Consider the following 25,862-nt stretch of genomic DNA (forward strand, 5'->3'; position numbering starts at 1 on the left):
ACCCCTTCAACATTTCCAGAATAAAATAACCAGCTTGCATGTGCTCCAAGTTAGCAACCGTGTCTCAAGACTGACTACATTTGGTAAAATGGCTCACACAGGTAATGCTGCCACCTGCAAACAGTCACAAGCAACTGGATTTGGAAGAAGAAAAGACAAACCCAGGCGATGAGCCATTTCCCTGGACTTTTGAGCGTGCAGTCACAGCCTGTAACATGTGCACTGTTTAACAAGGCCTGGCAGCCTGCTCTGCCCCCCTCACAGCTCCTGCTGCCAGAACAGCTCCGAGCACTTCTTCTGACATAAGCTACACTCAAGGGCCGTCTCCCTCCCTTCCTCTCATCCACACCCACTGACTCTGCAGACTGACTTGGAAGTAACAGCTCTCTCCTCTCCCCTCCCTTCTGCTGTCAGTGTGCTGTGATTTCCCTTATTTCACACTGAGGAAAGATGAGAGCAAAGATCCCAGAGAGCGTAGCATACAGAAACAGAAGGGTATGAGCACCCTTGCAATAACAGCAGCTGTGGGCACAGCAGTAACCGGCCGGCACAGCGTGAGCAGAAGTATTTGTGAGAAGCAATCAGCCTGTGCTCAGGATCAACAGCTATTTCTGACATCAGACCTTGTTCACTAGTCAGAAGATCAAACATCTTCTGTTTGCACTGTGGAGTTGATCACACACATACAGGCTTGGATACTCCTCCATGTCACTTAATGGGAGCTGGAAGCACCAGAAAGGACTGGAAGAGCCTGGTCCAAGTCTGCTACGGATCACTGCTGGGGCTGCAGAGCTGGCCAGCTTTCTATCAGGCCCCTGAGATGGCTCTATCAGCAAGGGGGGGAATGCAAGGTCTGAGTCACTGTGCAAACACCAGAGGAGCTTAGAGCACAGCACTCTGCTCTGACACAGAGAAATGCTACACTGCCAAAAGGAAGCAGAAGTGTAAACATGGCAAGCATCTGAAGGTCCCTGAAAGAGTTGTAAGTCACCCCAAAGAGCCAACAGTAAATCTGGCAAATAAGCCCATCCTGTACCAGAACACAATTTTCCTGACTTGTTTTTGGATCACAGATTTGGATCACAAAGCCAGCTGCTTTGACCATCACATCTTATCAGCAAATTTTAATGGGTAGTTCTAGATACTATGTTTCTATTAATTCTTTGGCAGGGCCTCCTAGATCACTAAAGATCTCTGGATTACAGCCTAGCAACTGGTTTTCCTGGAGAAACCTACAGCTTTTACTTTCACAGAGGCTATTCCTGCATGCTTCAAGATTTGACAATTACAGAGTGGGGCAAGGTGCAATTCACCCAGCATACGGGAACACAAGCCCAGAAAAGAAATGGTCAAGAGAAAAAAGCAGCTTCTTTCCATCTGACTGATCACTCCATAGGTAATACAAAGAACAACCTCCTCCTCCTTACTCCAGACTTTTCTCAAGCAGGAAGGTTTGGTTGTGGTGTGTAAAGGAAACAATTTATCTCAGGCAACAGGGACAAAGGCTGGCTTGCAGACCTGAAAGTAAAAACTCCTGCAGCTTTTTAGCTGGGGCTGCCATAGACCCACAGCTGCTGCAGATCCTACACAAGCCAGAGCTGGTCACAACAAGATCTAGTCCTTTCCCATATCAGGCACTGGGACAGCTGTGCACAAATTCCCCTTTCAGATGAACTTACTGGGTTCAAAAGCACCGTCAGGAAGAGTTCACCACCACGAATGCTCTTGTCCAACTCCTTTGAGCCACCAGGATATTCATTATAGAAGATAGTGTGAGTAAAAAGACCACAGGTCTGTCGAGGCAAAACCTGGCAATATCAGAAAAAAAGCAAAGTTAGACAAGAGGCAGATGCAGCAGCATCTGTGTGAGAATGAGACAGAGCAGCACTTTATGGATCAATATAAGGAGTAAGGGGTGTAAGTGACATAGGTGCAGAGGAGTCTTGCTATTCCTCTCAACCACCTAACTCATCACACTGTAAACAAGCCACTGGGATTTCCATTTAGTCTGGATGGGCTTGGTTTTGCTCTCCATTCAGTACTGACCCCTGAATTGTTCTGAGAAACACAGAACTGACCTTAGCTAAGTTTTTCTTCTCTGCCTCACTTACTAATTTTGGAAACACTGGTGATATTAAGATTAATGTCTCTGATGGAGGTGATGAGAAGACCATTCCCTGGGCAGGCAAGTGGGCTCTGCTGTGCTTACCATGATTCCATTATGGATGAATCCACGCCGGTACCGGGCAGGCCGTAGGTGTGGGTATTCCTCTGTGCTCGTTACTTGGATGCTCCAAACAGATTTCCATGCCTCATAGAGCTGTGTGTGGACAGGATAAACCCCAGAATGATGGGGGGCTACAGCATAGCCCAAGTCTGTGGGAATCCCATGCTCCTGGAAGCAGAATATACAGCTTGATAATTTGGTATTTAACTAATAGCCTTAATAAGGATCATATTTAGCAACAGCATCCAAGTTGGAGCAAGATGACAGAGGAACATGAAAACTCTCTGGATTGGGAAACCTGAAATACTGCTCATACTTCTTGCTTTATGCATCTGTAGAAGTAGAAGGGCGATTCTGTACCAACAAAGACATTCAGCATTGGTAACAGCTGCTGTAAGAACGGTCTTGTAGCTTGCAGCTGTGACAGATGAGATTAATTCAGAACCCTCAAGTCAGGCTCCCTGGTTACTACAAAGTAATCAATGCTGTTAAGTGACACATCTCACTCCCACAATGCCTAGATGTGAGTCACTAGAGAAGGAGAACAAAATATAGAGAAAAGGAAGATGACTGGAATCTGTATTGTTTCTAGCAATTCAAAGAAAAGCAGACAAGGAGCAAGAGACTATTGCAGGTGAAGAGATGGGGCCTGGAGTTACATTAAAATGACAGGAAATTTCTGAATTTCTTGGGGTTTAATTCCACTAAATGGTTCTGGTAACAATATCAATGATGACAGCTCTGCCCTGGTGGTGTATGATAAAACCAGAGCCCCTAAATGATACAATAACCTTTTCTGACTGCTAGCCTGTTTCATGTTAAATATGTGTAATTGTGTTCTGTGCTTTGTCTCTCTTTGCAAAAGACTGCATTGTTATTTAACCAGGAAAAGGAGGAGCCTAAATTGTTTCTACAATGCTGTGACTGTGCTCTGCATTCATGATCATTCCTAATATATGTGTGTCACAGGAACGCAAGACAGCAGCCTGTTATTCTCAAGGGGATTACCATCAAAAGAACCAAACTAGAGGTGAAGAGGACATTTCTTTTCAGTGAAACATGTATGCTATATTCAACTCTGAGATGTAAGAACTAAACAGACATTGTTCCATCAATGCAGGATGTTCAAGGCTTCCCTCTCCTCTGCCAAAACCCAGGGAATTTCCTCTGTGCTTCCTAGATAAGTAACTTCCTTCGACATTGTCTGGAAGGCCAGAAGAAGGGCTGTTAGCAGACAGAGCATTTTATACTACCGACCAGGTGATTTCCTTACAGAACCATACTAAATAAGGATGGAAAAGGAAATGCTTGCTCACTGCCAGAGTTTGTAAATTAATTGCATTGGGATGGCAATACTGCAAGTTCACACCTCAGGAAACAAGAGCTTTGGGATTTGCACCCTGGAATGCAGCAGAGCTGCCTGGGGCCATGCAGGTGCTGGGAAACGTCCCATGGAACAGGCAAGCATGTGAATGGTGTTTCTTGCCTCAAGACAGCAGGAGCTACACATCAATTTGAACTTCCAGAACTGCCTTGCTTAAATGCAGCTGAAATACTAGATAGTGTTTGGGTTCAGTGTGGTCCAAACAGCTATTCCAGGAGAAAAATGTTTAAGCATTAGCACTGTAAAGTAAATAAACTGCAATGCTCCCTACCACAGCAAACTGCTTGTTCAGCTTCATCTGCTCAGCCAACACAGTGACATTGTGGAAAAGATGAGGCTGCATGTGACTCCACATGTGAGGGAACCACCAGAACTCTTTCCTGTGCTTGAGCAGCATGTCATCCCCTTCATCTTCCTCATCTGTACCTACAAAAGGCAAAATCAAAAGGCAGAAGAGGGGCTCAATGTTTAAAAGCAGTGGCTAATCCCCTTCCAACAGTCATGCTCTCTCTACTGCATTACACAAGACACACCCCAAGGTAGGGGCTGTATGCAGGTGCTGAGACAAAGGAGTGCCAGGGGCTTACCTGTGTGGTAGAATTTCCCTGAGAAGCCCAGGTTGAAGGTGAAATTTGGGACTAAAGTTCTCAGCTTATTCTGAGTGCTCAGCAAAGCCTGTTTGGACAAAAGGAAAAAGAAATGTTCATATTATTATTTTTTCCTCTGTAACATGATTTTGTGTTCTACTGGTGCCCAGTTGAGTCTGAAGAGCTATCACAGGAGATGGGCTTAGGCATTGTTTCCCTTGGAGTGGAGCAGAGCAGATAAGTGCTCCTCACACACAGCCTTTACTTGAAGTAGTTCTGCTGTACTAAATGATGCCTCTTTAAAACCATGGTCAGGTCATGCTCTCCACTTCAATGTGAGGGACCCAGAGTGTCTGTGCTAAGGCAAAAGGATAATAAATCTCACTTGAAAGCAATAGATTCTTTACACTCTACAGGTTCAGCCTCAATGCTCCCTTCCTCACCCATATTGGCTGGGACTCAAATGCTAATGAAACTCTGCCCCTTCTCAGTCTATGTCCTAGTGAAAAGGAGGGTGGCAGTCTATGGTACACAGATGAAAGAAAAGAAGTCAGTATCATGAACAGTAAGTGATCCAAAGGGAGGAGGCTTTTATTTAGAGACGAAAGGTGGATTCTCAGAACTACCTATGCAACGAGTCCTGACACAGCAGAGAGGTTTCCCTGACTTTGTGTTCTCTTGAAAGTGCCAAAATTTTGTAGCAGAAAAAGTTTCCTGGATTCTGGGAAGAAAATCTGGGAAAGCCAACATTCACAATCCTTGCATCTCCTACAGGTTCTCTTGTGCTCACCTGTGATTACTTTTAATGTCCAAAGTCATTGCTTTAACCACAGGGAAGATGCCTTGTGCCACGAACCTCAGGGGCCAGCAGGGTACAGAGTAAGACAGCACACAGCCTTGACAGAAAAAAACCAAACCAAAAACCAAATCCCAGAGGCTCAGTGTGTCACAGACAAGTAGGACACAAACTAATTCTAGTCAAATTCCTTCTGCTGGAAAACAATAAAAAGAGAGCAGCTGTGAGATGAACACTGCTGCTACCTGTGTGCTTTGGGGAAATGTCACTGGTGCATCTCCCTGTGGGAGAATTCCCAATCAAACAGGGGATAGCAGGAGGGCTCTTGGCAGGTGACAGACTCGGTCCTTGTCTGGGCTATTTAGATTTTAATAGCTTTTCTCAGAAAGCAATGGATCTGTGGCTGCACCAAGGTGAAAGTGACGACCTCTCAACAGCAGACTTCAGCTGGCCGTAATCACACAGGAAACATGCAATATAACTCTGGGGAAAGCACACAGACCTACCAAACCGTGTAGGGAAGGTGGACAGATGTTCCTGCATCAGCTGCCCTTCCCCAGGCCCAAGGAGCAGAACACAGCACCACAAGGTGCCCTCACACAGCTCACACTCCATAGGCACTGTCTGGGTGCACCACTCCCTCAGCAGTGAATGTGCACTCACAAGGGCAGACTCTCATTCCATGGAGGTGCCTTGACACCAACTTCTTATGGATAACCTCACAAATCACTGCTGCCACTGATAGATCAAACCAGTGTTAACCAAACACTGGTCATCACATTAATTTAAAAATAGCTTCTATAATTCACTTCAATCACCCATTCACCTCAAACATATGCTGAGTGGTTTTACACTCAAGGCACGCAGTCCATTACATGGCAGGATGGGAGACAGAGAGATTACATGTGCAGTGCTACAAGACACTCTCAATGCTTCTCTAGGAGGGAACCAAGCTTTCAGACTTTTCCCTACAGACACACTTCAATGCCTGTTCCTCATTCTCACATTCACACAACACTGACACCAAGTGCAGCCTGGGACAAAATTCTAAGATTTTAGCTTTTCCATGGCCACTTGCCTACCACATCTTTACCTCAGTCCCCACCCAAGAACAGTAATTTGATAAATGCAAGGCATGTGACATCTCCAGAACCTATCACAAATACAGTGCTTTTAAAAAGTGACATGCCAGCAAAACTGATGGCTGAAGCCTACTTTGCAGTACAAGACCCAGAGCAGGCAATGGGAGGTCAAGTTCCCTTTATTTAGCCCAGCAAGACACTGGGACTCACCCCACACATCAGGGAGCACAGAATAGAGCTGTGCATCTCTCCTTGGAAAAACATCTGTCTGTCCAGATGATGGTTTACAAGATCACTTCAAATTTGGGACCAGCACCTTGAACACATCACCCAGTAATTCAGACAGGAAAGTGCCACTTTCTTTTCTTTCTCCAGAGCTGTCCCAAGCTCCAACATTTCCCTCTACTGCCCTGAAAGGCACACCCAGTTCCCCAGGCTTGAGTAGGAAAGTGGTGGGAGGAAAGACAGCGGTTAAGAGGATTAGCATTCCTCTGCACAGAAAGAGATTTAAAGCCTGGCTGGGGTTACCATGACAACACATCTGTCTGAGAATAAATCCCAAAAAGCCCTGCTCCAGCAGGCTGCAATCCTTTGTGTGTGGGGAGGGAACAGGGAGGAACTATGGGGGCCCCAGAAATTCAGAGACTATGGAGTCCTGTGGAGTCCAGCTTTCTGGCAAGTTTTTTGTTAATGGTGTGCCATCCCTCTGCTGCTGCTGGGTCCTTGTCATAGTCACAGCTGTGAGGTGGCACAGCACAGGTTTGATGAAATGTCTTTCCCCTGAACAGGATAAAGGAGACTAAGGTGCCAGTATGTGAACATTTCTTTCAACACATTATGCATTCCGTGTTCCCTGGTTCCACATTGGTTCCAAGAGGTCTGTAAGCTGTAGTAAGGTGCAATATTGCAGGTGTGAGAGCAGGCTGGAAGATGGCACTTCTCTCTGTACTCTCTTGCATAAAGTAAGATGAATATGATAGTACTAACCATATCTAACAGGTGATTCAGGTGGTATTTCTTTTGTATCCATAATATGCTCTAAGACTCAAACAAAAGGCAATCAAGAGTTGTGGAGCAGGCTACCCCTTAAGAGAGAAAACAGCCCGCCAGATGTCAACAGATCTTCATTTGCATATTTAAGAAGTTTAGTTGCTCACATGGTATGAGAGATGGCAGGCATTTAAGCTATCTCACACCTCTAAAAGGCAGACTTTATTCCCCTAGTAAACTGCCCCTCCATCCAAGTATCTCTTTTTATCTGTTTTTATATTTTGTTGTTATCTTTTATTTCAAAAAGCCTTCCAGATACAAGCCTGCCCACTAACTAGCCAGAAAGGCCCCTGCCCAGCTGTGCTCCCTGCTAAAGCTCTGTAAGGCTCACCCCAGCAAGGCACTGATGGGGTCCCCAAAGAGATTCCCAGCACTGGCCACTGGAATTCTTAAGCCACGTCAAGGCCAGGCTGCTTCATGCTTGTCACAGTCTATCAGAGCATTCACTGCCATGCACAACCTGGGTTTTTGGAGGCCTTTAGTACTTAACTGTGGCAGTCATGCTGCAGGCCCAAGTGACAGAAAACCACATTCCAAGGCACACTTCTGGACACAATGGTAAAAATGTCTAAGCTTCACTCTGATGTTCAATAACCGTCATTTTAAAAAAGGCTTTTTAATACTACCAAATTAAAATAACTATTTACTTCTAAGTAAATGTTAGGGGAAAACCATTTAAAATTGTGCCTTTTGTTGCAGTACATTAAAAATCTGTATCTCACTGACAGATCTGCAGAGATTTCCTAAACAGTCACTACAAGCTCTTGATGTCATCCAGGGAAAAGAAAATCTCTCCTCATTCTAAGAGTGAGGAAGAAATCAGGGAAAGTATTGGGACTCTGACTGCATTGGGAGTCTCTTTAGAGCCAAATCCTTTCCTAAGATAACAGGGTGTCCTTGGCATGGGAGTAATACAGGGCTAAATCTTAATGCAACTTTGCTTTTTAAGCTAAGAAATTTTTAACTTCCAGAAGTGTTTGCAGAGAATTTAGTTGTTCTACACAAACCTTAAATGTTACCTATCTCAGCTCCCTCTAACAAGAGGCAAAATAAAATAGCTAAATAAGGCCAAGAGTCAGATGCTCAGAAAAGAAAAAAACACGACTCTAAGAAAACAGCACATGGGCAAATGAAGAGAAAGAGGTGATAAAAAAATGAAGGAGGAAAGCAGAGTGCTTTTGCAGCCTCTTCTCAATGCTCATGCAAACCATTCTAGGAACATGTGGCAGAAACACAGTCTTGGCAGATAGTGCCCTGGGCAGTGTACAGTAGCACTGGAAGAGCTCAAAACAACACTGGCAAAAAACAAAGCTCTCATGGTACTGCTATGTCTACCTCCCCTGCAGTCTTAGAATCAGGGAGTTAAAAATTGCTGAGTACTTCAATTGCAGGTAAGAACATCCTCTACAATTTAGAAAGGCAAGAGCTGGCTGACAGTCACCCTCACTAGGTTCTCTCTTCTGCACCCTCACCATTCATAATCCAAAATGAAATTACTGTCCTTGACTTTCACTTAGCTTGCTCTCAGACTCACTTGCAATGATTGCTCACTATTTATGCCCTTGCAGAGATTACCAGCAAAAGAGGCAAAAACTCATCTACTTAATCTTCTTTCCTCATACCTAAAGATGACCAGAAAGGATCACAAAAGCCAGATCCTTTTGCATTAGAAATGGCTTGTCTTTGTTGGCCAGTTCCATGGAGGTTTGGTAAATTCCAAGGATTATGATTTTAGAAGAGACTGAATGTGGAATAAATTGAGAAGAGAAGGGATTCTCTGAGATTTAGTTTTGTTAATTACGTGCAGCTCAAATCTCTGGTAAACTCTACAAAGGAAAAACATTTTCTTTGTGCAACTTCCAACTGTTCCACTTCTATTGAGGACTGCAAGCTTCTGCTGCAGCCTTTCAGCAGAAACAGGAACTCAAGGGTTATCATCTTTAAAGTAAAAGCAAGCACAATTCCTTTTTTTCTTGTTAAAGAAGAAAGCTATTCAGCTCTCCTTTAAGTATCACAAATAAAAACATTTCTCCTGTGTAAGACATGTACTATGGGCATGCATTTGATCAAATTATATTCACTGCTTTCTTTTAATAGTCATTTTGTCTGGGAAGGTCTCTGACTATGGACCTGCATATGGCAAAGAGGCTCACTGGGACAGCAGAGTCAATTTTATACCTTCACACAACATCCAGTCTTCAAACCACTACCCTGACCATTGTAATCTAAGCTTTGAGATAAGGAGCTGCGTGTTAAGATATCAGCCCTGAAACAGAGCTTTCATATAAAAGGCCAAAGAAAATGCCAGCTGTTCTGTTACTGTTATATCCCCTTCTCTCCCCATGGTGAGAGACTATCAACAAATCCATGTAGTTATTTCTCGCTTTTAAAAAATAAAAATTCATTAACCTCATGTGGCTTTGCAATCAGAGAGCTTTTTTTAAATGGATAAATCTGGGTTTTATCTGCTTTGCCTGAGATTCTCTGCTTACTGATCACAGATTATTCCTCCATTTCGCCCTGTTAAAACCCAAACAAAGCATCTTTTGGACTAATCTTGTCTGGGTTTGTTTTTAACATCACTAGAGCAGCCCTTGTTCCCAAGAGCTTTGGCCACCTATCCCGCCTTCCCACATGGGTCTGTAACCTCCAGAAACACTACAGAGGTGAGAATCTCTGAATCTCTGCTGGTTTGGACTAGTGGGTGTAGGGCCTTCTTAGGACCAAGATAAGATTGTGATTTTTCCTTCACAAAAGGAAAAAAAAGGAAAAACAAAATCTCTTTCAGAACGTTTCAGCACTTCAAAGCACAGGAACACTGAAGTGAAATGAAGAAAATTTTAGCATCTTCCTTAAATAAATACTCCATATAAAACATAAAATCTTGAAGTCCTAAAACCTGGGAGATGAACTAAGACATATGCTGCACAGATGCATAAAACATGTAGAAAAGGTGGTAAGACTCCTGGGGAGGTGGAAGAGGGCTCTTGGGAACATGGAACAGACAAGGTTCGGGTAAGGGGCTAAACCTCTACAACAGTATTCTTCTTACACCTTTGCCTCAAATATTTTGTGCCTTGGATGTAAGTTGAAAGGGTCCTTCACCTTGAAGGTGTTTTGGAAACATGCTAAAGCAGTTGCTGTCACAAGCTTACCACTGTCATGGCCGGTACCATCCAGGACTCACCTGAGGGGAAGTGGTGACTGGGAATCCATACCCATGGACAACCTCAGCACACCTGAGAAACAGGCAGTGCACCTCCCTCAGTGGCCACAAACCACAACTGATGGGGAATATACAAAGGGAAGTCCTTGGCTCCGTGAAACATCACACGCACACAGATCACAGACTTAACAGAACACTTCATCATTACTTTCAAGGACACAGAGAATCAGAAGGAGCATTTAAGCATTTAACTTTTTCCTACTTATTTTTATCTTTGCCTGTCTCAGTTCCCTCTCCTCCACAAAATCTGTCTCTTACCCATAACCTTTCCTAATAGGTCACTGTATTATTCCAGGAAGTGCCAAGGAAAGCAAACCACAGAGCTGGCATGTCTGTTTTTCAATTGTGAGGCTACAGAGATGGTTCTCATGAAGGCTTGGTCTGATCATGTTTCTCTGGTGAATTTGTTGATATTCCCTCAGGGATGAGAGCTGCTGGTGGCAGGCATGAGGTAGGTACAAAGGGTAAGAGAAAACCCTTCCTTTCCCAATTTAGTTGTGTGTTGAAAAGCTAGATTGCTAACATACAGACTGCATGAATTCACACTGCACGGACTGGCCTACACTTTTGCAATATAATATATACAGCTTTTTTTTTTTTTGCAATATAATATATACAGCTTTTTTTGATGTATATAATATATACATCACAAATAATAATAAACACATTCTTCTGTTCTGTTCTAACACAACTTGCTTTTTTTTTTTGAACAGCAGAGTTTACAGCTACAAATAGGTTGGCATAGGAAACCTGCATATACTTGCTCCTTACATCAAAGAGGAGACAGGATAGACAACCACAGGCACCTTCCTCTTAAAGTGAGAGAGGCCAGCTCCTAAAGTCCTCCATTTAAACCTGCAAAACTGCTGAGAGGATCTCACATGGTGCCTCGGCATCTCTGCAGGCTAATTCTCTGTATAAGATGAGTACGACTGCAGCAATCAATGCTTTCCCTCAAATTAAATGCCATCTTGACTTTCCCAGCACACCATACACACCAGAAATCTGTCTAGAACCTCTGGAGGTATCTACTCTAGGATTTTACCTCTACATCAGACACTTTCATGCGAGTGCCCTCTTTTCCCACAAATATATCATCGATGTCAACAAGGATATAGCGATCAAGCGTCAGACAGAGGCGTTTGCCAGTCAAGTAGGCAATGGCATCCACGAAAATGAGTTTGTGCAGCCAGAAATTGAGGTTATTGCCAAAGAGAACCCGCTGGATCCCATCATGCAGACCCAGGTCCTGCATCACTGTGGCATGCAAGGCTTTGTGAGTGGCCAGGTGAGGAATGGACTCCGAGGATTTCGTGCTGGCCAACAGCACTGGCTCATAGGTGCTGTGGTTTGACTGAAACACAGTCCAGTCATCACCAGGCAGAGGACCTTGCTCCACCTCATTAGCCCGGGTGACATAGAGCAGGGGAGCACTAGGATTGATGTGATAGTCCCGCAGCCCCAAGTTGGAATGTAGGAATAGGGGGAAACCCTTGAGTTGTGCACTGAGCAGGCTGTTCTCATTAGCTTTGAAAAAGCCTATAATTCCCACTCCGTACTCTACACAGTATTTGTCTAGCAGCTCTCGGTTCCAAGCATCTAGATTCACATATTTAAGGATGTTCTCATAGATAATTAGAGCATAGCGTCCTCTATCTTTGTCTGTCAGGGTGGGCATATCCCCTTTGCCAGGGGCGATCTCTGTCCTGTATTTGAACCGGCTGGATTCCAGGATGGCCACTATTTCCTGCCCAAGCTGGGAGTAAATGCTTTCCACAAAGACGAGCACCACAGGATCTGTGCGCGACGTGTCCACAGACTTGGTGAGCCTCCAGCTGGCTTGCGGTGGGATCAAGACGCGGTGCTGGCTGCTGCAGTCACTGAAGGGCAGGGGCGGCGGCTCCTTGATTTTGGGACTGTTAGTGACGTAGTAGGCCAGGATGCACATGGAGATCAGGCTGAAGGCAATGAGCAGCAGGATCAATCTGTGCAGCTCCAGCTGTCGCACGTGCCGCACCACTTTCCACAGCTGAATCATGGTGAGGCGGGCGGCTCACCCCTCCTCACGCTCCAGACCCACGGCGCGCTTGGAATCTCCAGTGGCGCCGTGGCAGTGCCCAGCAGCGGCTCACAAAAAAGAAAGTGCAGCTGCAGAGAGAAAAAAAGCTAAAGCAAACAGCTACAAGGTGAGACTCCCAGAGATCTGCCATTTATCTCAGGTAACCATGGCCCTCAATTCCCATCGCTCCTTTGTGTGCTTCCTCAGGCTCCTCTCCTCTCACTCAGAAGTCTCTGGAAGAACAAGGTTTCCAGAATCTCGTCTCCAGTAGCAAATCAGTCTGTCATTCTGTGCACAGGCAGTTTCAGTTCAGCCTTCCCATGTGTCCTGTTTCTCATTTAGGTGTTTCACATTCACATGGTGGCATCTTCTTCCTGCATCCTGCAATTTAAAAAGAAAAAGTCAATTCTCAGTATGACTCCAGCATTTAACAGGCTGAATGGCAGGACTAGAGGGAGATAGGGGGCCAGCATCACTTGCCATCTGCAGGTCTGGTCCCTGGGAAGTGTCACATCCCGTTTGTGTGGGAGCTTGACACAACAACCAAATGGCCTTTGGAAGAAAGGTCCTGACAGCAATTCAACATTCACCTTGGGTGAGATTCTCACACACTACAGCATACAGAGCCAAGTACCTGGCCTTCCCCCAGCCCTCTGCAAGCCACTGGACAGAAAATATGAAACCCTTTTATTCTAACCTATATTTCAAAGCTAACAAGAGGAGGAGAGAGCACTCTCTGCAAGGCTGTCTCTATTTGTCCTGGGAACTCACTTTCTTCCAGAGGTCACAAAATACAGCTCTGGAGAGGCTTCATCTCTCAGGCAGCAGAGAGGGCGGGGGATACACTGCACACTTAAAGGTTGCCAACTGATTCAGTGACAGTTGGAGATGAAACATCTCCTGAAACCTTCATCACCTTCTCTCATATGCCACTGAAGAATATGAAGCCAATTTTAAACCACCAACAGCACAAAATAAATTTGGGTTGGTCTCAAATACATGAAAGCCTCTTTTTACGAAGCTCTCTCACCTCCTGCTTTGTGTTCATGGCAGCAGACTATTTAACCATATGTTGCTATTTTTCCAGGAAAAGTGCCTAAGAAAGCCAACAAATAATCCAAAACAAACACCAGAGAAAAGAACTAAATTTCTCCTTTGTTTAAAACCAAAGTAAAACTCGCAGTGGAGTCTTCTCTCCCCCATCAGCAGTGTGACTTACCCTTAGCAACACCCTGGTGCCTTTCCTGGAATACGAGCACATTTTTGGGGCACGCCTCCTGCCTCTCCCAGAACAATGCAAAAGCACCCTCAATGCCAGATATTGCTCACCAAATCCGTCATGCTCGTGATGACTTCTTTGTAAAAATTAAACCACCTTTTTTCTTTAAAAAGCTTTTTTTGTCACCCCCTTAACTCCTGCAGATGTGCTCCACCACATACAAACCCTCTAACCACCTGCTCAACTGGCACAGCTTGCAACACCAGGAGGCACAAGAAAGCAATAGCACATAATATTGCTAAAAGACATCTTCATCCTTTCTCCCATTTTTGAGCTTTTCTATTCCTACTATTCTGATATAACAAAGAATATGAGAAGACTAGTTAATCTGTGAGTTCAAGGCATACATAAGTTTCTTATATAGTAAAGCCAGGGGTTTCTAACAACCAGCTCTACTAGAAAAGGAACTACTTGTGAGACAGATGCTTATTTTGTAATGTGTATTACTAGATGGAAAAAAGTCCTTCTGAGTCAGGGAAAATACCAGTTCATAGATGAGGCCAAAAGTCCCACTCTAAAGACTCCCACCAGGCTGGTTTTTTAACTGTTGGTGCAGCTTGAAGCAGAGACAAAAACCACAGGCAGATTTTATATGAAGAGATATAATACTGCTAACTTTATGACAGCAGATGAAAGAGAGTCAGAGTGCTCTTTACACAAGCCTTATGATGATCATTAAGTATTATCTCAAACAACACCTCTGCTATAAGCTCAGCAGAGCAGGGACTGGTTTGTGCAGTGCATAATGAAATCTTAGCCCTGATGAGGTTTTCAAAATAGCTGTAGACTATTAATATAAATTATATCACACAAATAATTTTCCACTGGAGAAACTGAGACACAGCAAAACTTACTGAAGGTTGCACTGCAACACAGCAGGATCAGGATTTTTGGTAGAATTATCCCTGTTCCCAAGATTCCAAATGGATTGGGGTCTCCATTCCCAAATGGCCCTCTGTAATGACAGAGCTGACTTTGGAAATCCGGCTCAGTCAGCAACAATAAGCTGTGTTTTCTTCATCAGACTGTCACATTCACATCTTCTGAAAAATCCCTTCGCCCAGGATTTTTCTCCTGAGAAGCTGAGAAGCCTCAGAGACAAATGAAAACAATAATTATCTCATTTGCTTCTCCTCTGTTTTGCTCATGTGGACCGTGTTTGGAGATTGTTTATCCAAGAGGTGATTGTTTCATTGGTTTCTGGTGTGTGTTGTTTTCACTCTTTGGCCAATTGGGGCCAAGCTGTGTCGAGACTCTGGAAGAGTCACGAGTTCTCATTATTATCTTTTTAGCCTTCTGTAAGTATCCTTTCTGTATTCTTTAGTATAGTATTCTTTAATATAATATAGTATCATAATAAATTAGCCTTCTGAGAACATGGAGTCAGATTCACCATTCCTTCCTGCCACAGGGTCACTGCAAATACATAGACAACTTAGCATCTTTCAGTTTTGTCTCTACATACTGTTAACTATTTACTGGAAAAAGGACAGGGAAGAGAAAGTGAGAAATAACTATGTGAAGATGTAAAAACCAGAACTTGTATAGATTTTTCTTTTTCTTGCTACTGATTTTGAATATATGATTCCCAGGACAGAGCATAGAACATGACTTCTCAAGTCAAGTTCAGTCCCTGTAATACACCAGGAATTCAAATGTATCAGCATAGTACCCCAAAACATGTGCCACCTTCCAAAAGCAGCAGGAAAATAGCCTTTCCACCTCCACAACAAGCCCTTCCCATCTCACTGAATCTGCACCTTCCTGCTTGGGATTACAGCTTCAAAGCTGCAGAGAGGCAGAAGCCAGCAGAGGCAGAATTCAGCAGGGCAGAGAGAGGTAAAAGAGAAACATACAAAGAATGATGTATCTTTTTTATGAGGTGAATTCCTTGTAAGACAGAGTAATACACAGCTCCATGCACATCACAATGCTGCATGTGTGAGAAGTGATCTTCATTCTACTCCTGTGCAACAAATTCATGCTGAACACTTCACTCAGATTCCAGTAATAGTCAATTTTGATGGAGAAACATGAAAATTCCAAGTTATTGCCTCCCCAAATAACTCACTTCCTTTTGCTTGTCAATCCCACTGAATAGAACAGAAACACAAAAACTATTATGGATTTAAAGATGCACTATCTTAACATGTATTAGACACAAAACTGTTTTTGCAGGAGAAAATAATGTAAAGAGGAACTCAGGAGCCCAAGTTTTACTTCTGTGAATTTCCAAGCAAGTGTTTCTGGGGTAAAATTTGTAATCTAAACACCAGGGTAAAGGTAAGAAAATCAAGAAGATGTTGATTTATGCAAAAGCCTGGCAAGGTTCTACTTTTACAGCTCTTTATCCCCAAAGCATCAACATGGAAAACACTTCTCTTCCCTGGCTGGACTCATTCATCTCTCCAACCTAATTTTAACTTTTGAACTGACTCTGTTTTGCAAAGAACTGTAGCTTCAGTCTCCCAGTTATCAGTTTGAAGATGAAAATCACAGGACCACCGGATTATTCCATAGCATAAGAATGAAACCAGAGTTTAAACTAGGCTGCCACACCTGCAGTGCCCAGCTGAGGGGCACCAGGGAGAAGAACCCCCTTTGCTGGGCACTTCTGAATCACTGCAGTGTTTTGATAACAATGATTCCATTCAAGCCTCTAGCGAAGCTCCCAAACAAGCCCCCATTTGTTACAAGGGTGAGCTCAAAAAAGCAAATAAAAAAAAAAAAGGCCTGTATCAGATTGCTGCTCAAGAATCTGTCAGCTCCGATCTCTTCAACGAGGATTCACAGCCAGAGGGCACGCCAGCTGGCACGGGATGCATTTCTTTCTTTGGGGACTGCATCAGCTGGTTTAGGTTCAAACTAAAAGAGGTAAAAAAGCAACAAACAGATACACTGAACAAAATTTATATTACAAGGTGAGAGAACTGTCAGAAACCAGTCATACCCGAAAAGCTGAGAAATATCTATACTGGAGAAAGAAAAAAAAAGAACTACAGTGAAAATTATTCCCTCTTAAAGGAAAAGAAATACCTGTGTCCTCTTTTGACATCACTCCTGGGAATCTAACACCACAAAAAAAAACAGGTTTCTAGATAAATTGAGGTTCACACTGAACTCCTGCCAGGACTGCTTCAGTGTGAACTGAGGGAGGTGGCAGTCAGAATGCACAGCAAGAATGTTCAGAGGTCCAAGGACGCAGGCTCAGCAGACACACATCCTGCCAGAAAAGCATCTCTAAATCAGAGAGCATCAGCTGTAAGGTCAGATATCCCACAGATCACCAAAATTAAGACAAAGGCTTAGATGCTCTGTTTCCTAATGATATACAGTGTTAATGTGAAACATAAACTGCTTTTTGAATTATCACCTGCTTAACCACATAGCAACTGATGTGATATGAAAGCAAGATAACAACCTCAACCCTGTGGTTTTAACATCTGATCTCCAGATATTTCCAGTGCTTGGAAATGATTATGGGAGATCAGTACAAATGCTCAGGACCAGCACTTACCCCAAACCACTGACCAGAATATGAGTATTTGGAGCTTCTGGTACATTCATGCCAAGGCACATGGAAGATACTGGGTATCATCTGACACTTTTATCAAGAACTGTCAACGCATTCCCAGCTGAGCTACAGAAGGTCCTACCACCCAAACCCCAGTGTCACCAGTACATTTCCCCAGCCCTTTTCATTATTCATAATATAATCTCTCTGTCTGGAATGCACAGCAGCAAGATCTTGCCTTTGTCCACAACAGCTCTATTTCAGAGGCCTTTCTTCTGCACTTCCTGTGAGATGCTTGTTGCCTTGGGCCCTAGGGAGACTGCAGTAATTGAGTTACACAGTAATCAGAGAAGGAATCTGATTGATTTTCCAACCCATTCCACTTTAATGGTGTCATCAAGACACAAAATTCCTCATTAGTCTGCTCCATTCTGAGATACCACAGCCCCTCTCTCTTTGTCTGTGGTGGTATCTGTATGCCAGACCTCCAGGTAGAGCCCCTCTCACAAAGATGGGGAACCTGGTAAGTAGTGTCAGAAAAACACAGCAAGCCACACAGCAAAAGAATTAGAATAAAGCTCAGGAGAATGAATGCTGCTTGTATTTCACGTATTGGGTAGAAAAAACATTGTGAAAACCACAGCCACATTGCAATGAAATTGCCATGCTCTTTTTGGGCTCTGGCCATGTGTTTCAGCTAACATGCACTGCCAGTCAAATCCTGCCATGAGAGACTGCCTAAGGAATACAAAATTCAGATCAAAGACACAAGAAACACTAATGGTGCCCATGCTGCTCTGACAGACAGGGCTGCAGTCTCCAGCCAGCTCTGTGTTTTGCTTGGGCAAGTCCCCATGCAGGAAAAGCCTCTCAGTACAGACCTGTGCTGAGCCAGAAAGCAGCCAGCTGACCAGCAGGCTTGAAATGTGCCAGTCTGAGGTAAGAGGAGATAACCTGTGTGATGAAGAAATAATTATTTTAATTCTTTTATTATCACCCCTAGACAGGTAAGTAACTTCACACCTTCTGCAAGAGCAACAAACTGCAGTCCATGCTAAACAGATCTGCATGCACTCCTCTCATCCCAGCCTGGTGGAAACCCAACTGCAGTCATGAATTTACCCTTGTGCCAGTGCAATGAAGTCTGAAGACAACATGAAGGCAGAGATCTTGGAGAGGCTGGCTCCAGGCGAGCTTTGCAGAGGGCTGCACAGAGACCTCAGGATTCCTGCAAGGTTCTTGGTGTTTGGGTACATAATAGATACCTTTGTTTGCAGCAGATCTTTGTTCCCTTGCTCTTTTATATTACAAAAAGAAATAAACAACAGGTTTACTCCTTCACATGCCAGTGACAGAGGCACGGCCCAGCACTGCCTGTTAGCAACCAGTCCCTTCCCTGAAAACAAAAAGATCCTCCTCATAAGAGCTCCCAGGAAATCTCATTTTCAGCTCCCTGCCTTCTCCCCATCATAATACACTCACTGCTTAGGGTCATTACAACTGACCTTATTTTCCAAAGCAAGGGAATTTCAGACTTTTACACTGGTGTATTCCCTCAAGTTAAATGTCAGAACCACAAGCTTCCACAAGTTTCACAGCCTCAGCATAGGACAAATTTGGGAAAGGAAAACAGTTTGTTGTCTTTTATTTTCAGCCTGCTAAAGATCTCCAAATAAGGAACCTGAAGAATTGTTAAAAATCAAATAAATAAAATTTCAGCCTTCAGCAGTCACTGATGCTGCTTAATAGAAATCACAGGTAGCTTGGCAGGAGCACACCTCTGCTGAAATGAAAAGGAAAGACTACAGGTGTTATAGCAGTGGAAGCCCTCACACAGGTCAGAGCTTTCCACCAGCTAAGGGGATGTAAGTGCTCTGGGGATGCACAGGTCTCTGTAATGCAACTGCTCACCAGAGAGAAAGGAGGCACTTTCCTCAGCAATAACAGAAGGGAAGTATCCATTGCTCCATTTCACGTGGTACTGAGCCTTTCAAGTCTAGGGATCAGGCCACCAGAAGAACATTCTGGCCATGCCTCTCCTTCTGTTTTGCGCCTTTCCTGACACATAAGTCTGTGCCCACTCTGACCCTCACCCTTTTCCCATAGCAGGGGATAATGAGACAGCAGCTCCTCTCTGCACCCAGACACGCAGAGCTGTGGGACAGAGGGCCAGAGACAGTGCAGGCTAGAGCCTTGCAACACAAAGGCAGTCAAGCTGCTCTACAACCACCCCCCCAGGTGGAAAGCAAATTCTTCCGTCACCCCAAAGGGAGGGAATACACCATCTTCAGCCCCCTGCTTTCATCAAGAATCAACACATATGCTCTATCACGGCAGACATCTCCAGCTTAGCTGTGGGAACAGGAAATAGATGCAGTTCCTTCCGCATTAGATATGGACAAGAATCATATTTCCATTCTCTCATGCTCCTTGCTTATCACAATTCAGATCAACTATTCTACTGCAAAAAGCAAAACGTCTTCTCTGGTGATTTCTCCTAAGTAACTTAATCAAGTGGGGAAATACAGTCAAACTGGCAAACCCAAGATAATTCAGTGACAGTCAGAGTTGAAGTATCTTAATATAGAATTTATATTATGAAAGTTTATCTGTAATTTACGAAAGCAGCCTAACCATTCTTCCTATGAGGACTTAGAAAATTTCACCGTAATTAACAAAAGGCTGATGTTGTATATTCAGCTTCTTCCTCCTGTCACATAACACATAGGAGATAATCTTTTACAATCAGTTTTATCTAGGAACGTATGACATTAGGGAACAGGTTTAATACCACGACACTGAAAGTTTATCCAAACTGACACCAGAACACTAAGTATGCTCTATCAAATATTAAAACCTCAGGAAAGCTCTTGAGGTCTTGTGTTCACCTGTCTCTGGTGTATTTACACTAAAATTCAGGGTCAGAATGTGCTGAGCTCATAAAAGAACATGTTCCCCAGCTAGTACAGCAGCGCCCTCCTGCCTGCCTCCAACTGAGATGTTCTGCTCACGAGATCTCCACCCAGCATAATGTTCATGGCATATCTCCCAGCCTTTGCAGTACCTAATTATCCAGTTCTCTTAGTGTGATTGAAATAAGTAAGTCTCCAGGACTCAGAAAAGAAAATATTTGCATTTCTGCTGGCTTGTCTATTGCAAGACAGCTCTTAACAGAATGCAAATTCCTGTTAAAAAAGAAAAAGAAAAAAAAATTAAAAAAATTTAAAAGGAAAAAAAAAAGAAAAAAAAAGAGAGAGCCAAAAGTGATATAAGCAAACTATAAATCTGCCCAGGCAAAAAGAGTAAAAAAAAAACAATGGGAAGAAAAGTAAAATGAGTGTAAAAGGCATGAATTAAGGTCTTTGAAGATTACCAGGCTGGGTGAGACAATGGTCTGGAGGTCTGGTTTTCACAAGACAGGAGCAAATCCAAAGTGGTCTACTGCCCTCTCCAAGCCTTCACGGCCATCTGGGCAATGAAAAGTCATTATTTGCTTTTTCACAAGCATCATGGCAGAAATAGATCTCAATGGGGGGCACTGCACCTACCAACAGCCTCTGAATGCCCTGAGCAGCCTCCACTTCCTGAACTGTGAGCTGCACCTGAGATTAGGCCAGACAAACCAGGCTACAAGCATGCTCTGCCCTGCTGCCCTGACTGATCATTGTGCACTCACCTGCTGATTGGAGTCCAGGCTGAACCTGGCAGCCAGCACTGCCTGCCTCTGCAGTTGTACTCTTTGGGTGCTGCTGCTGAGGGTGCTGCCTGCGCCAGCAGAGGGTGGATGGAGCCCCTGCACGCTGGGGTGAGGCAGCTCCAGCCCAGTGTGGTCCTTATGGCCTTGATGGACCCCACAGCAGCTTCACACGCTGTTACTTTTCCATAGACAAAGGATGTAAAAGAGACAGGAGGACAGAGACTGCTAGAGAAACAGGCTGATTATAAGTTGTGACCGTTGTTAGACTTCCCTGTCTTCATGTGGGTGGAATTATTTAATTTTCTCTCAAACCACCTGTGTTTGCAATTGTTACAAAATCACAGGCAATGCACACTTATTTCCATACCCTACACTATGCCATGCTCACTACACAAACAATAATTTCAACCCCATACCTTGTTTCCCCTTTTCTACCTTGTTTTTAGATAATCAACTCACAAAAAAGAAACTCCTTTGAAAAGACACACATCTCAAAGATACAAATTTTAAACTGTACTGTAATTACATGCCTCTAGCTTTTAGTCTTTCTCCCATTTTCTAGACTTAATTACTAGAATGCTATATTCTTACATTTTTAATTAGTCAACTGTTTACAAGTAGGATTTTTTCTGCTATGAAGTACTGCATCCTTAAAATATTCATTCATGCAGAATTAAGTCCAGGACCTCATTAACATCTTAATTAACAGTACCCAGGACAACTCAGGAAAAAAGCTGCCATATTTGCAATCAAATCTACCCTCTGAAAAAACTGAAGTTTCGTCAGGAAAGTTCAAGAGTTTTGAGCAAAATATAGATCTCTATTTTGGACTACAGCTGAAGTAAAACTGATCTGGCTATTGAAAACTGTAAGGTGCTCAATTATAGGTTTTGGAGAATAACTCTGCTATCTTGGGGACTCTTCCCCCAAATTTACAGGTAGCAGTAAAATGAAACGCAATCAATTACTGAAAAATGGATTTATTTTTTATTATTAACATGAAAACTTTATGTGTTGAAGCATGAAAATTTTCTTCCATGAAGAAATCAAATATTAAGTTTACTTATAGTTTCTGATAATGAAAAAACATGTTTAACTTTTGAGTCAAAATAATGGCGTTAGTCTGTGCCATTTTACAAGTTTTTATAAGTATTTACAGGATAAAACAATTATGAAACTATTTCTGTTTCACATGTAGCAGTAAGAGACAAGGACAGATGATATCAGAAGTAGGACTTAAGAAAAAAGAAGCATGATTATGTTGATTATGAAACTTAGTCTAACACAACAATAATGTTTTCAGGGATTCTTTGGCTTTCTTAACAAATTTTAAGCTTAGTTCAAATAGGCGAACTGAAAACAGCACATCACAATTTTATTTTTTTTTAAATCAGTGATCCAATTGCCTTATCTCAGTTGGAATAGAATGAAGGGAATTGCCAGAAAAGAAAAATTCTCTCCAAGTAGAAATGTGCATCTGCCTGTCTGGCGAGGTCTTCAGCAGGACAGAGCCCATTTCTTTTGGTCTAGTCTGGTACAACGTACTCAGTCAGTAAATGCATTGCAGAGAGCACAGTAACTGGATCCACCACTTGCATACAACAACATAATCACTTACCAACATGTATTTCTACCAGTATGGTGGGTCTTGCACTTGTTTTTGTGGAAAGACTTGTTCCACAAAGAGAGAGACACAAAATGGTTTAACAACAGTAAGCAGATCCATCTCGTGCCTGCCTCTGTGAGCTTGTCCATGCTAGGGAATAACAGCCACGGCAGCATAATTACTGCAGTGAAGCTGGGCAATGACAGGAGTGCTGCTGAGCACCACCCAGCCTGCCCCGAGCCCTGTGTTCCTACTCCACATCCCTGCAGGTTGATCAACACAGCTGAACTTTGCCTGTGCAGACAGGCTAGCTGATGGCACTTGCTGTAATACAGACACTACTCCCCACAACCTGGCAATTATGTTAAGATAAAATGTGCCTGCTCTTTAACAGGACACAGAAAATAGCGAACTATGTGAAAAATTCTGCACTCAAAATGAAAAGGGGAAGTTATAACTAATCACTGTATGAAGATCTAATGAAAACAATACTCAAAATAGGGAAAAATACACTCCATCTTGCCATACGTACTATCTCACATTAAGAAACATGACCCAGAACAGTAGATATAAGAAAGGAAGGCTACAAAACAGAGACAATGAGTCAACTAAGCAACGTGGGAATGATTTCTGGAAGAAACGGGTTAACAAGAGCAGAGAAAGGGAGGGAGGGAGGGTTTGGCAGCCGAGACTGGGAAACTGTTCCAGGAATACAAGGCAGTAGAAACAAAATGCAAAGTGTAACCCTAACCCTAGGCAGAGCAGTAAACCCAGCCGTGGGCTAAGGCTGGTTCCAAGGAAAAAGCTGTGGAGGAAGCCATGTTGGGGCAGTTCTGTGTTCCCCTTGGGATGCCTTTTGCAGCTGCAGTGTGCCTGGAGCTTTGGGTTTTGTGGTTTTCAGGACCCTAACCCTAGGGGAGTGGGAGTGTGAGATAACTGGAGGGACACACAGCGTGTCAGAGGGGAGTAAGAGAAAGTGACAGCTCACATTGCTTAAGGAGGCACAATCGTATTGGCTAAAGACAGAATTTTCCTATGACATTAGGTCTAGCTTGCCTGCATTTAAAAAATCATAGTTTCCTCTAATAACCAAAAGAAACATGGTCTAAAACGCTCAACAACTCCTCTTCAAAGACAAATTCCACCAGAAACAGGCCAGCATGCTTACAGCTTATGCATTTAGTGCTGATAGAGGAGGGCTCATACAGTCTGGACCTCTGAAATTCACCATGTCACACAATATTCCAGACACATTGCAACATTAATGCATCCATATCCTGACTAAGGGCGCTACTGGTTTGGTTGTGAAAAGCTAACACGCTTGCTGTACTCGCTGCGTTCATCCCTCTCCTTCGTCTAGAACAAAGTGTTCTGGAGCAATGGAAGGCTAGAGCTACATCATGTAAAGAGTAAAATTGTGTCAACTACCTTCCAACAGTGCTTTCTGCCCTTTAAATTGTGAACCATGTCCCACACAGAGACAAAAGTGGTATTAGTTAGCTGACAGTTTCGATTACCTGAATTAAAGAATAATCTCAAGAAACATTATAAACGCTGAAATTTCATCATTGATGTTGAAATCCCAAGTTCAAATGTGCTAATTGATGTCACTGAAGTAACAGATACTTTATAGTTTTCAGATCGTTTAACACTATATCTTGTGCATCTATGTGATGGGAGAGAAACAACTTCATTTAGCATTCAATTAATTCAAACTCGACTTTGCAGCAACACTATAACTAAATAATTAATGCTTTCTCATAGCCTCAGATTAACACTGTACTTCCAGACATTATGTTTTCCTCCTTTTTCTACTCAACAGTGTTGCAAATGAGAGAACAAAGACAGTCTGGATCCCATCTCTGAAGTTTCCTACCTTCTTCATTGCAGACAAAACACCAGAATAAATAATTTTTAGCTAGACAGCAACTTTGATGAGCTATGTTACTGAAAAATATATAATGATAAACATATTATAAAATTTTAGACATTAATTTTAGAAGTTAAATACTGAAATTAATTTTAACTCTAATTATTTGGTCTACTTAACTCTCATATAATTAATTTTGTAGCTAGAATATAGAATTATAGAATATAGAATTATAGCTAGAATATAGAATATAGCTACCATATTTCTATATGGTATATAGAAATATAAAGGTAAAACATTTTTGGAAGACATGCTATTTTCTTATACAACAAAGAAATGAAGCCTGTAAAATTCAGTGTTCACTATGAATCTGGGTTAGTCCTTCTGCAGTAATTTGAAATGCTTTGACTTTGTCCCCACTCTCCCGTGAAGTGCTAAGTGACTTGCAGAATATCTGTGAATGCAAGTCTTAACAGAAACCACATTCAGAGGACCTGCTGACATCTTGGTACCTACAGCAAGAATCCTGCCCCAGTGGTTTCCTGTTTATTTTTGCCCATATTCCCCATTGCTTGCCTGAATTTTTCCAAACAATTTAGTTGACACGACCAGGCAGCATCATGAGGCAGCTGCCTGCCACTGGATGGAACCCAGCCTCCTCTCTGCCTGCCAGGTGCCAGCTTTGCTGCCTGACCTCCCTCTTAGCTGAGAGGGGCATGGAGAACAGTGCAAATTCACCAGTATCACCCCACCCCTCCCAGGAGAGCAGACCTGAACATCATTCTCTTCCTCAGCCACACAAGGTGACAGTTTGACAAACACATTGGTCATTTCAGCCTCAGGAAACCCAGGGACACAGCCTTGGTCTCAAGCCCTGGTGTCCCTGTGCTCAGCCAGGCTGTCCCTGGGCAGCAGTGCCACAGGGCATGGGTTAAGGGTTATCAAGTTTTCAGCCTGAAAACATGATAACTTTCAGCTTTCTGCTACCCTCCCTCAGCTCCTCCAGAGTTAGACAGGATGACTGTTTTCTAATTCCTGCATACATAAATTAAGGACCCAATTTTTGTCCTCTCACCTGAATGCCAATTTCCCAAAGCATTCAGAGAGGAAGACTCCACAGATGAGCTACAGGTGAGGATTCTGTGTTCAAGAGACCAACATTAGGAGTTGCCAGAGAAACTTCAGTGCCCTGTTTGGTTTCTGTCTTTCTGTTTTTGCAGGGTTAGAAGAACAAAAGGACAAACAGCATTATCACAGGAGATGAGACAGGGTGGGACATATAAATCTTCATTTCTCTTTGTGCACTGGTCCACAAACAGAAGAAATGGATTCAAAGAATCTTTAAGACAGTGAGATTTCTTCATGTACTCTCTGGGAGGAAGTCAGACATCATCCTAAACGCTAGGGAGTTCAAGGGTAATGAATTCCCCAGCTGACTTCAGTCCTTTACTCCACTTCTGCCTTGATGCGGTTACACATTCTGGA

General features: G+C 43.2%; 1 protein-coding gene across 7 annotated transcripts in view; it reads right to left on the reverse strand.

The window, feature by feature from the left end:
* Window positions 1-25,862, reverse strand: part of NDST2 (N-deacetylase and N-sulfotransferase 2) — a 130,493-nt gene that overhangs the window by 11,183 nt on the left and 93,448 nt on the right. For all 7 annotated transcript variants that reach the window (XM_059476687.1, XM_059476692.1, XM_059476691.1 and 4 more), the window contains 5 exons: window positions 11,398-12,792; window positions 4,199-4,286; window positions 3,883-4,037; window positions 2,210-2,395; window positions 1,680-1,808 (listed from right to left, as the gene is read on the reverse strand). In XM_059476687.1, the coding sequence (XP_059332670.1) occupies window positions 1,680-1,808; window positions 2,210-2,395; window positions 3,883-4,037; window positions 4,199-4,286; window positions 11,398-12,390 (1,551 nt within the window). In that variant the 5' untranslated portion in view covers window positions 12,391-12,792. The remainder of the gene's footprint in view (window positions 1-1,679; window positions 1,809-2,209; window positions 2,396-3,882; window positions 4,038-4,198; window positions 4,287-11,397; window positions 12,793-25,862) is intronic.

This window comes from Ammospiza nelsoni, chromosome 8 (genome assembly GCF_027579445.1).
Source record: "Ammospiza nelsoni isolate bAmmNel1 chromosome 8, bAmmNel1.pri, whole genome shotgun sequence".
NCBI lineage: Eukaryota > Metazoa > Chordata > Aves > Passeriformes > Passerellidae > Ammospiza > Ammospiza nelsoni.